At 34.9% G+C, this 15,995-nt stretch overlaps 1 protein-coding gene across 1 annotated transcript; it reads right to left on the reverse strand.

The window, feature by feature from the left end:
• Positions 1-11,233: 11,233 nt before the first annotated feature.
• Positions 11,234-14,139, reverse strand: LOC132561719 (microfibril-associated glycoprotein 4-like). Its single transcript, XM_060226421.1, has 3 exons — positions 13,834-14,139; positions 12,225-12,327; positions 11,234-11,919 (listed from the first exon to the last, which is right to left on the reverse strand). The coding sequence occupies exons 1-3, from the start codon at positions 14,137-14,139 to the stop codon at positions 11,234-11,236; spliced, it is 1,095 nt and encodes a 364-aa protein (XP_060082404.1).
• Positions 14,140-15,995: the final 1,856 nt, after the last annotated feature.

The following is a 15,995-nucleotide window of genomic DNA, read 5'->3' on the forward strand; positions in this document are numbered from 1 at the left end:
TGTAGAACTGAGATGGATTACACCAGTATGTAGAACTGAGATGGATTACACCTGTATGTAGAACTGAGATGGATTACACCTGTATGTAGAACTGAGATGGATTACACCAGTATGTAGAACTGAGATGGATTACACCTGTATGTAGAACTGAGATGGATTACACCTGTATGTAGAACTGAGATGGATTTTTCTTGTATGTAGAACTGAGATGGAATGTTCCTGTATGTAGAACTGAGATGGATTACACCAGTATGTAGACCTGAGATGGAATGTTCCTGTATGTAGAACTGAGATGGATTACACCAGTATGTAGACCTGAGATGGAATGTTCCTGTATGTAGAACTGAGATGGATTACACCAGTATGTATGGATTACACCTGAGATGGAATGTTCCTGTATGTAGAACTGAGATGGATTACACCAGTATGTAGACCTGAGATGGATTACACCAGTATGTAGAACTGAGATGGATTACACCTGTATGTAGAACTGAGATGGATTACACCTGTATGTAGACCTGAGATGGAATGTTCCTGTATGTAGAACTGAGATGGATTACACCAGTATGTAGAACTGAGATGGATTACACCTGTACACCTGTATGTAGAACTGAGATGGATTACACCAGTATGTAGACCTGAGATGGATTACACCAGTATGTAGAACTGAGATGGATTACACCAGTATGTAGACCTGAGATGGAATGTTCCTGTATGTAGAACTGAGATGGATTACACCAGTATGTAGACCTGAGATGGAATGTTCCTGTATGTAGAACTGAGATGGATTACACCAGTATGTAGACCTGAGATGGATTACACCAGTATGTAGAACTGAGATGGATTACACCAGTATGTAGAACTGAGATGGATTACACCAGTATGTAGACCTGAGATGGATTTTGTTGATTTTGCAGATATCAGGATATTTTTTGCGCTGTGAATTCTTTTGGGAAAATCTCAAAAATGCACTTCTTGCAATTATTTGCTTATTGCTTTTACATATATATCAGTGTAGATTCTAACATCCATTCACGATTGAACTGATCGGTCATACCAGAGAATTAAATATTGATAAGTATTCATTATAGAAGTGTTCATTACCAACAAGTGTACAGTTGCTAATCTATATAAGTGTTACTCATAACTTTATTTTTATTCCATAACAACATGCAAATGATACATGGCAAAGCATACAGAGGAATTGGAATTGGAAACAAGTTAAACAACTTATATAAATCCTTTTCCAAAAAAAATCAAGTTTATATTATATGTGTTACTTGTGTGTCTACAAAACAAGAAAACATGCAAATTCTGCGATTTTGACATTATCGCTTGTTTCCAAAAAAATAAATACGCGGAAAAAATCCCCAGTATATGGTTTCTGCGTAATTTAATGTTTTATGACACTTAAATGTCTACATATCTTATATATGTTTCATCTATGTAAACATAAAACATACCGTCATGACAACAGAATCTTAAGTCAAATCTAAAATCGATAAAACGAGGAAATGTTATGAACAAAAAAAAAAAGGGGGGGGGGGGTTTACATGGAAACTGCTTAAGGTTTCATCAATAAAATTAATACTACGATTACTTAAACACTGTGACGTTTAGATATATATAACTACGCCTGAATACTGATACAATTATACTGGAGTAACATTAAATACTTCGATAAATCATTGGAAATTTCGTATGTCTCCATGGTAACACTATGTGTCATAAAAAGAACGTAAAAACTCTAGAATCTATCAAATAGCAAGAGAAATAGGAAGTAAAATATTCAAGTGGTTCTCATATCGTTTTCCTACACCCAGTTGATTGGATTTTTTGAGAAAATTATTATGTACGAGCGAAAAGTTGATTGGTTGAGGGTTTCTATACTATCTGATGTGATGTAATGACGTCAGATACTTTTACATTGTGACGTCACCAAATATAGAATGAGAATAACGTCAATTTAGATTTTGTATGAATATTTACAAAAGTATCTGAGTTGTGATAAATATAAACAAAAGTTTTCAATTTGTTTTTCTATGTGAGGATTATGGAACTTGTCTTGATTTGTTCACATTTTCTTGTCAAAGGCTCCTTAAAAAACAGGTGATAATATCGTTCCATTAATCCTCTTTATTGATATAAGATTTGACTCACTACTGAGACAAGAAAAATGCTTGTCTATTTTGTTCGTCTTCATCAATATCGGCTATTTAGTAACCCTAGGGGTTGTATTATTGTTCTGTGTTTATTTACGTTGGTGGAAGATTAAGCTTCAAAACTCTTCCCTGATGTCTGTGTAACATAGGAAATCCCAGTCAATAGTCTCATCATCTTACTCATATAGGAAAACCTTCAGGCTTAACATCTTACCAAAAAGGCGAATAAAGACGAAATCGTTCCACTAAATCCAGCCAGTCAGTGCAGCCATGATTCATGGTTGAGTAGTTTCCGCATCAGCTGTGGGTCTTCCTTGCCTCACTGACTCAAAACATAACTTGTTATTTTTGTTTCTGTGATCACATCTATCAAAAATGTAAATTTCCTTGTGTCATAAAAACTTTTAAGCCAATAACATATTCGTTAGACCATAAATCAACAGTTGACATATAAAAGAAATCACATTAATTGAAGAATTGAAATTTCTAACTCATCATATCTTAAAAATCGAAATTGTGAAGCTTATCATGCAGTGGAAACACCTGGCACCTGGACAGTGAGGCGTGAAACTCTCGGCTGTACATTACTTAGCCACACTACTGTGTGTACACTAGGTCCCGAGTCCCCTCGGGGACTGATATCTAGTAAAACTATTTGGCAGTCTATCAACCTACTGACATAGATTTTTTTCCTCAGAAAATTGTCCCACACAATTAATTAACTTCACGTGTAAAATGAGTGTCCTGATGAAGTAACCAGAATGCGTCCTTAAACTAGATCGGTAGATCACAGAAATAATGAAATACATTCGAATCAAACGATTTACCTATTACAGTTTAACCTATATTAAACGGCCACTGATGGGAAAGTATGAAAGTGGCCTTTATAGAGAGGTGGCCTCTTAATTGAGGTTCCTTATTTTCGAACCCAAGTTGCGGTAATTTGCACATTGATATTTGAATACAGTTTAGTAATAAGATATAAAACATCATCTGTTATCATGTATTATCTTGTTAGCAAGTAATTTGAAGACAGACCAATCTTTATTTTATGACACAACTATAAATACAAAAGAACAAAGTTGAAAGGAAGGCATGTACAAGTCTTTTGAATGAAGCTATTGAAAAATTCTTAATCGAACAACCGTAATGTTCTACCTGTAACTCCGCATGTGATTCAAGTCAGAACATTTTCTTCATGGTTTGGTTTGTTAATGCAAAATTATTCCCAATAATTGTTAATATTTGTTAGAACATTTTACATTTACGACCAAGAAAACGTACAGCATCATCATGATAACTCATTTCCCTAACAGTTGAATCTCAATACGAGGGGATGTTTAGGTCCTCAAACAGCAGGCATGTTGGATGTCTGGCCATTCTTTCCTTGTAGTCTAAGTTACCCACAAAGGGATGAGAGATGATCTTGTCCTTACCATGTCTTCTCATGTTTCCAACATTAGCTATTTCATTTTTTGTGACATTGACACTAGGTAATGGAATTGGTGACGTGACGTCATTCCATTGTTAACACGGAAAACTTTATTAAAAGAATTAAAACATTTGCCAAAACGTCCCAGGCATGCAGGGTATATGAAGTGTCGATTGTAACATGCGACAAAAGTCTTAAATTTTCTCTTCTACTATTGGTCCTAGCGTTGAGCGCTCAACAGAACCAAGTTCTGATGAGCACTAAACATCACTGACGAATAGTAGAAATACAAAAACCGCTGTAGGATAAAATTTGATTAATTATTTTACATATTCTGTAATTTGTAAATTTGGAATGAAATGTTATTGTCTATATATATATAATTGTTTATTTGATATAATCCTGAATGATTGTCGTGAGTAAGGTGGTGGGCAGGTATTTTTAAAATTCTTATATCCACTGACAAGGGTAAGAATACATTTTATCGAAATATTCTATTACTGTATGTGTTTTTTGTTTTGTATAATCCTATAGTTATAGACAGTTTTCAGTTCTGAAACAGTACACTTAACAAAAATTATGCTAATTGCTTGGGACACATTTTATCTATCTCACATGAATCAGTGATATTTGAATGTTGATATGAAACAGTTTGACCTGTATGAAATAGAATTAGACGTCATAACGTATTAATATATACAGTAAAACAGCGTTGTATAAACCTGAATGGTAGAATGTTCGTCAACTCGAAAGCTCCAACCAGGGTTTCTTCTTTTGATAAGACAACATAATGTCTCGTTCAAAACATGCAAGATACATTTGGGAGGAACCTTCAATGACCTTGTTTAACTACAAACGTACGCCATTTCAGATGATTTAAAAACTTCTTAAGTCTCCAGTAGTTTCGTATATATAAATCAAGGCTGCAGAGCTGGTGGTTATCAGTACGAACACCTAATATACGACAATGTAGCTCATTTTGAAAGCATCGTATCACGTATTAAGGATAGCATATGTTTCAGGCTGCTGTTTGTATCAAACGTCAGAGACATGAGGTGAAGGTATTTAACTAAAGACGTATTTCTGGAGCCCTTTAGAAGTATAATTAGACGATATGATTCAATTGGGTTCTTTATGTTCATCGACGACAGTTTAACAAGACAAATCACGTGACATTTGAACAGTCAAGCTGAAGTATCTACAATATATTGACAGAGTGTTTTATCACAGAAAACAATTTTGAAACACTAGAATACTCCTCAATTAAATCAACTGTGTTAAAGTAAAATTGCAATCCAAAACTTTTTAATTAATAAGAATTCCATGGTATCTATGGTAACATATCAATCACAGAAAGCAGTACACTCATACATGAAGGTGTGCGTATAACGTTTTAAGTAGAACGTTGTGCACTCTCCAACATTATGATGTAAGATGTGACAATATGTTTTATTACAAGAGACACATATTGATAATTGTTGAATACAGCTAAGACAGATTCGAGTCATTTCTTTACCTTTTATATATAACATCGACCCACAAATCGGAAGTAGAAAACGATCGTTTGATTCACATAAGTAATAAGATATATGTGTCTCATGAATTTACAATTCACATTAACCAGTCAGTTAAAACTGTCATGTTACGTATTCGTGGGTTTGCTACAAACACTGAACTAGATAGAAATGTTTTTTTATCAAAGAGACTAATCTAAATATGAAACAATCGAGGTATTGATATATATTTAAAAAATTAATACATTGTGGTCATATTATAAGTCACGTTTTGTTTTTCACATACCTGTTCGATGGATTGTTTCAAATGACAGATGACCTTGACATTATTAAAACAACAGAAAAACCACGACACGGCAATAGAAACTTAAATCAAATTCGATAAAAGAAATTTCATGACCTTCAGAATGTAGAAACGACTGTATGCTTCAGGTTAGTGGGGTTAAAGCAGTACAGATATGAAGGCAGAGATACATTCATACTGTCAGGTGGTAGGTTATAAACGAGTTCAGTCCATGTATTCACATCCTTCTATCTGATTTTTCTTGTCTACAAGTCTCAGGTGTCCATGTAACATATTGTCTCATATAAATGGGTGAAAACAAATTCATCCGACTTCTTCTTCGCCATAAAGGCATTATATATACAAGTACTATGATATATAGTGAAATATCACGTAAGAGCGAAGGTTGTGGGCCACCGTTCTCATTGTGAACTGACAGTATGCTTATAAAATATGTGATTTAAAAAGTTCAAGTAGTAAATCCATTAATACAATGGATTTGAGATTACATTGTTGTATGTTCTATCAACAATTATGGTCATTTGATGGTGGCCTACCGAGGCGAGTTGAGTGCATGTGTTTAGTGTGTGTTTGTTGGAGACAGAGATATATTCGTGAAAGCCTCAATGTGATACTGACTTTATAGTACTGCCACACTGAAATATACTGCTGAAGTGTATTTAAAAATCTTTCCTATCCATTAACACTCAGCACTTCAATATGGATAGATAAGCAAATAAAACAAGTGTTTTCCTCTACAATTTTTATATCTATCTAAATAATTTCACAAAAATGAAATCATGACTTGAAAGCAAACACTCAACCTAAACCTTAATTTCTTTGTAAGTTCTGTGATATTGATTATACGTAAACATTATCAATGCCGCTGATTGGATATCACTGTTGTCTTTAACTGAGATAACACACCTATTCAACAGACAATAGACAAAATAGAACATTAATGTTAATTGTATTAGTATATATTTCATATCTACCGTCTTTCATTACTGGTCTTCTCGTGTTTCCCATTTAACTATATCATATATATTGTCACCAATTGTCTGCCCTTGTTTCATAGTTCTGGTTTACTTTTTATGATAATTTATCTGTTCGTTTTTCATATTTACTTTGTTTTATCAATCTTCATCAGTTATCTGCCCTTGTTCAATAGTTCTCCTGTTTTATTCCTTATGTAAGCTTATCTCCTCGTGTGTTTTATTTACTCTGCTGTACAAAATACCATAATTTATCAAACTGATTCACCATTATAAGAGGTACTTACAATAATCATACCTGATTAACCAAGCGTTTTCTTAATCCCTCCTTCCCCTCAATGTGCATCACCGACATTTGCAAATAATCACGTCTTGTAATCCCAAAAAACAATCAAAAACACATACTTGTACAAAAAAATCTCTAACGATTACACGTGAAAATTTGGTAGTTACCGTTTATAGGCAGTTACCGTTTATAGGTAGCTACCGTTTATAGACAGTTATCGTTTATAGGTAGTTACCGTTTATAGGCAGTCACCGTTAATAGGTAGTTACCTTTTATAGATAGTTACCGTTTATAGACAGTCACCGTTTATAGACAGTCACCGTTTATAGACAGTCACCGTTTATAGGAAGTTACCGTTTATAGGCAGTCACCGTTTATAGGAAGTAATCGTTTATAGGCAGTCACCGTTTATAGGTAGTTACCTTTTATAGACAGTCACCGTTTATAGACAGTCACCGTTTATAGGAAGTTACCGTTTATAGGCAGTCACCGTTTATAGGAAGTTACCGTTTAAAGGCAGTTACCGTTTATAGACAGCTGCCGTACATATGGAGTCATTGTTTATAGGCAGTGACCGTTTAAAGGTAGTTACCGTTTAAAGGCAGCTACCGTTGATATGGAGTAACCGTTTATATGTACTTACCGTGTATAGACATTCACCTTTTATAGGTAGTCACCGTTTATAGGCAGTGACCGTTTTAGGCAGTTACCGTAGATATGGAGTCACTGTTTATAGGTAGTTACCGTTTATAGGTAGTCACCGTTTATAGGCAGTTACCGTTTAAAGGCAGTTACCGTTTATAGACAGCTGCCGTACATATGGAGTCACTGTTTATAGGCAGTGACCGTTTAAAGGTAGTTACCGTTTAAAGGCAGCTACCGTTGATATGGAGTAACCGTTTATATGTACTTACCGTGTATAGGCATTCACCTTTTATAGGTAGTCACCGTTTATAGGCAGTGACCGTTTTAGGCAGTTACCGTTTATAGGCAATTACGTTACCGTTTAAAGTTAGTTACCGTTTAAAGGCAGTTACCGTTTATAGACAGCTACCGTACATATGGAGTCACTGTTTATAGGCAGTGACCGTTTAAAGGTAGTTTCCGTTTAAAGGCAGCTACCGTTGATATGGAGTAACTGTTTATATGTACTTACCGTGTATAGGCAGTCACCGTTAATAGGTAGTCTCCGTGTATAGGCAGTGACCGTTTATAGGTAGGCACCGTTTATAGGTAGTAAGTGTTTATAGGAAGTTACTGTTTATAGGTAGTTACCGTTAATAGGTAGTATCAGTTTATAGACAGCTACCGTTCATAGGTAGTTACCGTTTATATGTACTTACCGTGTATAGGCAGTCACCGTTTATAGGTAGTCACCGTTTATAGGCAGTGACCGTTTTGGGCAGTTACCGTTTATAGGAAGTTATCGTTTATAGGTGGTTACCGTTTACAGGCAGTCACCGTTAAATGTAGTTACCGTTTATAAGTAGGCACCGTTTATAGGTAGTTACTGTTTATAGGTATATACCGTTTATAGGTAGTTACCGTTTATAAGTAGGCACCGTTTATAGGTAGTTACCGTTTATTGGCAGTAACCGTTTATAAACAGCTACCGTTGATATGGAGTCATGGTTTATATGTACTTGCCGTGTATAGGTAGTTACCGTTATAGGTAGTTACCGTGTATAGGCAGTGACCGTTTATAGGTAGGCACCGTTTATAGGTAGTAAGTGTTTATAGGAAGTTACTGTTTATAGTAGTTACCGTTAATAGGTAGTATCAGTTTACAGACAGCAACTGTTCGTAGGTAGTTACCGTTTATATGTACTTACCGTGTATAGGCAGTCACCGTTTATAGGCAGTCACCGTTAAATGTAGTTACCGTTTATAAGTAGGCACCGTTTATAGGTAGTTACTGTTTATAGGTATATACCGTTTATAGGTAGTTACCGTTTATTGGCAGTAACCGTTTATAAACAGCTACCGTTGATATGGAGTCACCGTTTATATGTACTTACCGTGTATATGCAGCTACCGTTATAGGTAGTTACCGTTTATAGGTAGTTGCCGTTTATAGGTAGTTACCGTTTATAGGTAGTTACCGTTTATAGGTAGTTACTGTTTATAGGTAGTTACCGTTTATAGGTAGTTACTGTTTATAGGTAGTTACCGTTACAGTTTATAGGCAGTTACCGTTTATAGGCAGTTACCGTTTATATGTAGTAACCGTTTATAAGTAGGAACCGTTTATAGGTAATTACCGTTTTAAGACAGTTACCGTTTATAAACAGCTACCGTTGATATATAGTTTATATGTTACCGTGTATATTAATAGTTAGTTACCGTTAATAGATAGAGATGATATATAGTTAGTTACCATTAATAGTTAGTTACCGTTAATAGGTAGAGATAGGTAGATATATAGGTAGTTACCTTTTATAGGTAGTTACCATTAATAGTTAGTTACCGTTAATAGGTAGAGATGATATATAGTTAGTTACCATATATAGGTATTCACCATTTATAGGCATTTACCGTTTTTAGGAAGTTACCGTTTACCTGGATATTTTCTATAGATGAAAATAAACGCCACAAAATCCAAGTATGAATGTATCAACTGTAATAATTAATTGATAAATAAAAAAGTAAAATTGAAAATTAACAGAAGAAGAGAACAAACTGAGCACTTGGCTTCCAATTTGGCCCTTGCTGCAATTCAGGTTTGAAAGACCAGAGAATCTTTTTTGTGCAGGCATAATTGTAGAAATACCAGCTAGGACTAGTGAATGGAACTTGGGACTTTTTTATAGTCATAGTGATCTCATTTTGTCTGTAATTCAATTTATTTTGTTATTTGTTTATACCACGTCACTATCTTAATATAATGTAGTAAAATACTGTTTAAATTAATCACATACATGTACAGTAGAATGATACTTCAGAATATTTGTGAACTTTTTTAATATTCCACCGTGACACCATTGATTGATTAACAACTTTCGGATAAAAAAAGTCTCTCGTCCGCCAGTCAGTTCAGTGTTAGTGAATGTCTCTGAAAGAATTGTGTAAAATGATTTACGTGATGACGTGACACTTGCTTGAATAAAACTTCTTGCACGGACGTTGTGTTTGTCCTCCGCAAGTGTAAAAATACTTACGCATTATGTACATATTCATTTTGTGTGTTACCTTATCAATAAAAGTTATCATATTAGTAGGTAAATTTAACAGAATACCAAAGATCGTTATTCCGGTAGTAACATTTCGAATTTGTATGTACGTATACGTGCTAATGTAATTACCTCTATTACAAAACAGAACGATAATTGTGGGCTCATGACAAACTTTACTAAAAGTCTTCCTTTGGTAGAAATATCATTATGTTACACTTATTTTATGATAATAAGGTGATATTGGGATATACTATATGTGAAGTTAGGTTTTTAGATCACACCACACATGGCGTTTTAGTATTATCCTACACATGAGATTTTAGATGTTTATAATATTCTTGCACTGTGTGTAAAGGAGTAGTTAGTTACGATACCAGTACATGTAAATTTGATACGATTCAGAAACTGTGTGTAAGATATGTTAAAGTGTAAACTTCGTTTGTGCACCTTATATCTGTATCATTGACAAGAGAGATAACTCTAGGCTATGTCAGTAACAAGAGAGATAGCTCTAGGCTGTCAGTAACAAGAGAGATAACTCTAGGCTATGTCAGTGACAAGAGAGATAACTCGATGCTATCTCTGGTGATATACATTTTTCCTATACGTAGTCTGCCCTGATTTTCCAGGTAGTTTACTCTTGTCCGGATTACCGTTTCGGTGAATATTAAAAAGTAATGAAGACTTAATAAAAAATCTAATGATTCATCTTTATTTTCTCTACAACAAATTACAATACACTGACAGGGTAAAATCGATGTACAGTTAATGACGCTCACGTAAAATATGCACAAAGAACAAAGCCATGTAAATGTAAGGATTTCAGGTTAAACTACAACATATTGCAAACTGAATGGGAAACATGGCTGTTGCTATCACATGTGGATAGTTTACGACCGACAAATAAAATTTGAAATAATTATATGTCTAGTTGCTTACGTAGTAAGCAAGATTAATGTTGATACGTTTTATGTCTTTGATTTGAAGTGCAGGGATTATTTTGAATCCATTTCTTTAAAAGATACAAGTAATAAAAACACCGACATGTTGACGAAATGTTAATTTAAACACAAATTCAATGAAAGAAAGATAAGATATGAACAAAAGAAAGGTTTACACGGAAACTCATGAAAAAAAGTATCAGGAATATAAGACCAGGCATCTCGGAAGAGTGAGTGTCGCCTGCTTCATCGACGACACCGCCACGTAAATCGTGGTCAGTCCATGTAAGTAATGTCACAATCCCAAATGAGAACAATGTATACAAAACGGAATCTACAGGTAACGTAACATACATCCAACAGTTTCATACAATGCTGTCAGTCAATATATATATAGATTTCTTCGTGCGTTTTCAATACATCATTTGTACAACTACTATGCAATATTTAACTCAGAATCGTCCTTTCTAAGTACATCTGAACGTACCACGGCGACCAAACTCCCATATCATAGGTCCAGAAGACCTCATCCTCGGTAAATAGTCTCTCCTCGATTGCATTTTGAATGAGCAGTCCGTTTGGGCTGCTTTGTCCACATTTACTTCCAGCTGTGAACCAGAAGCCGCAATTCCGTACAACACCACAATGGAGACTTGAAATTTGATCAAGGTCACGATCCATGGTTGTGAAATTTGAACCATTGACATAAACAAGCGAGTCCCCAGCATCAGGATATAGGTGAGGACTGGAAGACTGAAATGTCATAACAAAATAGTCGGTTTCATCCTCTACCCTAAACCCGTGGTAAGCCCTCTGTTTGATCGTATTCCAGCCAGCACCTGCCAGCTCGATGATGAGGTTGTAGTCCGGATAGGATCTCGTTATGTAGCTCTGATAAATATTGCCTAACCATAAGTTGGAGTCATCGAAAGAAAAACCTTCTGCATATTCTGTCCAGGTCTTGCTGAAGACGGCGGACTTAAGGACGTGACGCTGTATGTAGAGCCGTGGCTTGGGGTAATTAGCCAACAGACTACAGAGGACAGTGATTGGGTTCGGAGACAGAACAGGTTGTATCTGGAAATAACCCTCTTGTCCGGTGTAGTAAGAATACTGACCCATTTCTGCGCAATCTGTGATATACATAAATACATACCTATTGTTAAAACTGATTTTACTGTATTATGAAAGATACACATTGAAAACAGAGCATAAAAAATAAACTTGCATCTGTCTGTAGTATGTCAATTGTACTGTTTCTAGTTAAAAAAACCAAGCGATGACAATTTTAAAATTTCTTGTTGTAATCAATATTATCACTTGTAGTCCACACTGTTTTGCCATACCAAACAACGTCACTTACCTGAAAACAAATTTTATATACCAAACTTATCTCTAACACACATTAACAGATTAATTCCACGTGTCCGACGTTTACCTGTCGCCAGACGTTCGCACGTCGGTCCAACGTATCCTCCCTGACAGTGACAGCTGTCATTTTGCAAAGTTCCACCGTTCAAACAAGTCAAGGTATTGCTGATCTGAAAGTATTTAAATATGGCATTTTCTTTAAAGCAAAACATGTCTTTATTTTAAAGTTTTGAAAAAATATTCCTATTATAAACTTTTGTGCAAGATATCGTCAAATGACAGAAACACTTCCCAACAATTGGTTTCGAGAGATGCAGGTTGATGAAAATTATGGGAAAGTTTTACTGTGGATATATTGAACTCACGGAGAAATATATTTCTGTATGCGATACGAGGTTGGACGTGTTTGTAGTTTGCCTTTTGGTTCCGTTGTAATATACCCTGTTCTCATTTGGGAACGTTACATTGCTTGCTTGGTTTGACCAGGGTTTATATGGCAGGTGTCCTCGATGAAGCAAAAGACACTTACTATTCCGGAACGCTTTGTCTTTTTTCAGGAGTCACTGTGAAGATATTTCTTTTGTTCATAAGCTGCCCTGGTTTTGTCAAATTAAAGCTTGGGTTATGACTAGTTAGTAAATCTAGAAGTTGGAATGTACTGCCTGTTTTATAAAATTTCCATTGGGATATTCTGTTCATACTTGTGTATCTTGCGATCCGATCTTTTGAAAAAACATTTAATCATGCCTTCCCTAACAGAGCATGTGTTCCTTTACAGAACAAGCTTTCCCTCACAGAACACATGTTCCCTTACAAAACACATGGTCCTTTACAGAACACGCGTTTCCTTACAGAACATGTGTTCTTAATTGTCTTGTTCTTTTCTATAGACCTTTGCACGTTTAACAACGATTAAAGTATAGCTGAAAGTTACACTAACCATGTATGTAGGCTGATATTTTAAGGAATTCAAGACCAAGCAATTACTATCGAATGACACTAATTTGTTAATATCTTCAATGTTTACTAGAAAAAACATACTTATCATATTTTCAAATGTACGAAAAATCAAGAATTTCTTACAAACACGCACATCATGATGATATATTTAAAATTCTATAAATATTTCATTTATGTTTATGTATTCATCTCCCAAACCTATTTAATATACTAGCGCGAATTTGCTAAAACCTTCTAAATTATCCTACATTCCTATTACATTCGTACCTAGTTATATAACATAGAAATTGACACTGCCTCAAAATAACCCCAATTTGATGCACATTTATATATATATATATTGGTACTGTACAAATGATTTTAATCTGTTTCTTGACATCACTTAAGGTTTGGTTCTTCGTTTAAAAGAAACTTTCATAAACATCCAAACATAATTGAATTCGAATTATCATATTTGTTGTATGCACTTGTAAAAAGACAATTAATTATTAACCATTAATTTTTGGAGTAAAACTTGCAGAGAAAATTTCGTCTTTCTCCAGGAAATTAATGTTTTTTTCCCACTTAAACAGATGTTATTTTATTTTGCATTGTTGTTTTTCATTACATCCTCAATAAAGTGGCTGCGTTTGTGTGGTGGGGAAGGGTAAGACAGTTATAACCATTGGAGTGATTTACCAATATGATTAACATAAACAAACTCGACAGAACGTTACCTTCTCTAAAATCTTGGAGCCCGGTATTGACTGACTGGGATCACAGTTGGAAGATAGTGTGATGTTGCTGTGACTACAGATCTGATTTGTTGCTACTTCAGCCAGGCTGAGACAGTTAGGATCATCCATACAAGTCAATACACATTCCATCAGATCCAGACCCGTCAATGAAACAGAAACATCTCCAGCCAGGAAACCAGTGTTCACACAATCCTGTCTCACTATAAAACTAGCCTGCCGAAACTCCGCTACGATCATTGGTAAAACGAATAGTTTTAGATACAAGATCAAGTACCTGCTATCCATAACGAAGGTATCCGTGTTTCTCCTCGTCCTATAGAATATTTACATCTCACACAGGAAACCTTGTGTTATTTAATTCCTTCTGTCTATTGATCGGCTTTGTAGACGAATAAAACAAATATTATCATAACAAGAAATCATTAATCTAGTGTTTACTATTGATGTTGACCATGGAATCAATTTCGAGATGAATGTCTGATTATGTAAATACACTTCGGCTTAATTGAACTTTAATAAAGAGGTTAAACTCATTGTAAAGGAATCTGTAACGGCAGTCTAGTCCCAGGGGTAGCTAACACGGATACAATATAGAGAACGGAAATTCCAACATGAATATGGAAATCTAATATTGTTATCGTCAGTGTTTGGTCTACCTGTAAATGAGTATGTCTGAAATACTTGTAAGACTTGAATGAAAGATACAGACATTACACGGGAAAGATTTGTGTCAGTGTTTCACAATATGTTTGTATTCACATAAATATGGGATGATTATAAATAAAATATCAAGAAACCAACATGGCAACGTAATCATAATTCAAACTCAAATTCCATACAACTAGGGCAAACTATGAACAAAAGAAAGATCTACACGGATACTCATGAAAAGTACAAGGAAAGTAGGACCAGGTGTTCCAAAAGAGTAAGCGTATTATGCTTCATCGAAGACACCCGCCATGTAAACTTTGGTCAATTCAAGTTATTTCACGTTCTCAAATGAGGACAAGGTATACAAGACCGGAATCGACAGAACAACTATTGAGCATGAAACACGTTCAGTTTCATGTCACCCAAAGAAATGGAACATTTTTCAATGAGATCACAATGGCCATAAAACTTTCCCATAATTTTCATCAATTTGCATCTTTTGAAACCTTGTTTTATGAGTTTGTCAGTCAGTTGACGACACCTTGCATGAAAATCGTGATAATGGGAAGAGTCCCTGTAATATCGAATAAACTGTGACTGTATAAATACCATAGGTTGGAGATGCTAGGATGTTGCTATTCAGAAATGAAAAATTCACAATAGGAATCATGCAACTTAATGGAAAGCTGTTCATGTTGGTTTCGTTGTAGGAAAAGATCGAGATGATCAGCTAATGTAGAAGAGTATGTCGTATCTTTGATTTCCAGATCTGGTGGACATACACGATGGATGTAGTCAATATGTTTATATACATATATCCAACTTTTGAAACAAAATGTATTACACATTATTATCTAGAGCGTTACATATCGCTGATTAAGATATTGTATCAGACCAAATTGTTTGCAACAGTAAATCATATGATAAACAGACGTTTTCAGTCGTTTCCTTCTCTTGTACAATCTGTTGAATACTTTGTGATTATTTTTCATTTTTTATACCGCTGGAGGCGCCACAAACAAACACCTAAGACTCATTTCATTAATCTCAAATTATTGTAAAATCGAATAATATCTTCTGTCTATCGTAATAGTACATCAACATATGGTTTGAGTGGTAACAATAAGATAATTCTCTTGCTCTAAGATATATTGATATTCTGTACATTGTGTAAGGTTCGAGTGCTGTCTTCGTCATTCTTTCTTTGGTGACGTCAAAATGAATATTATGTTATGACGATATAACACATTTAGCCAATCATATGTCGGTAAGGCCAAACAGCACGTGTGTCATAAAATGGGCGTAACTACAACGATAGCGGGAAAGTCCTGTTAAGTTACCATTTTAATGTCCCTTTTTCCCTTATAAGAAAAAGTCGTGGTAAATTTGGAAAATATTGACATTTCATGGATCACAAATCGCCAAAATAAATATTGATATACAGAACTAATATATCATTGGCGCCTGTGTTTATCACCGTGACAAAATGT

This window comes from Ylistrum balloti, unplaced genomic scaffold (genome assembly GCF_031769215.1).
Source record: "Ylistrum balloti isolate Yb309-2 unplaced genomic scaffold, AGI_CSIRO_Ybal_v1 Utg371268, whole genome shotgun sequence".
Lineage (NCBI taxonomy): Eukaryota > Metazoa > Mollusca > Bivalvia > Pectinida > Pectinidae > Ylistrum > Ylistrum balloti.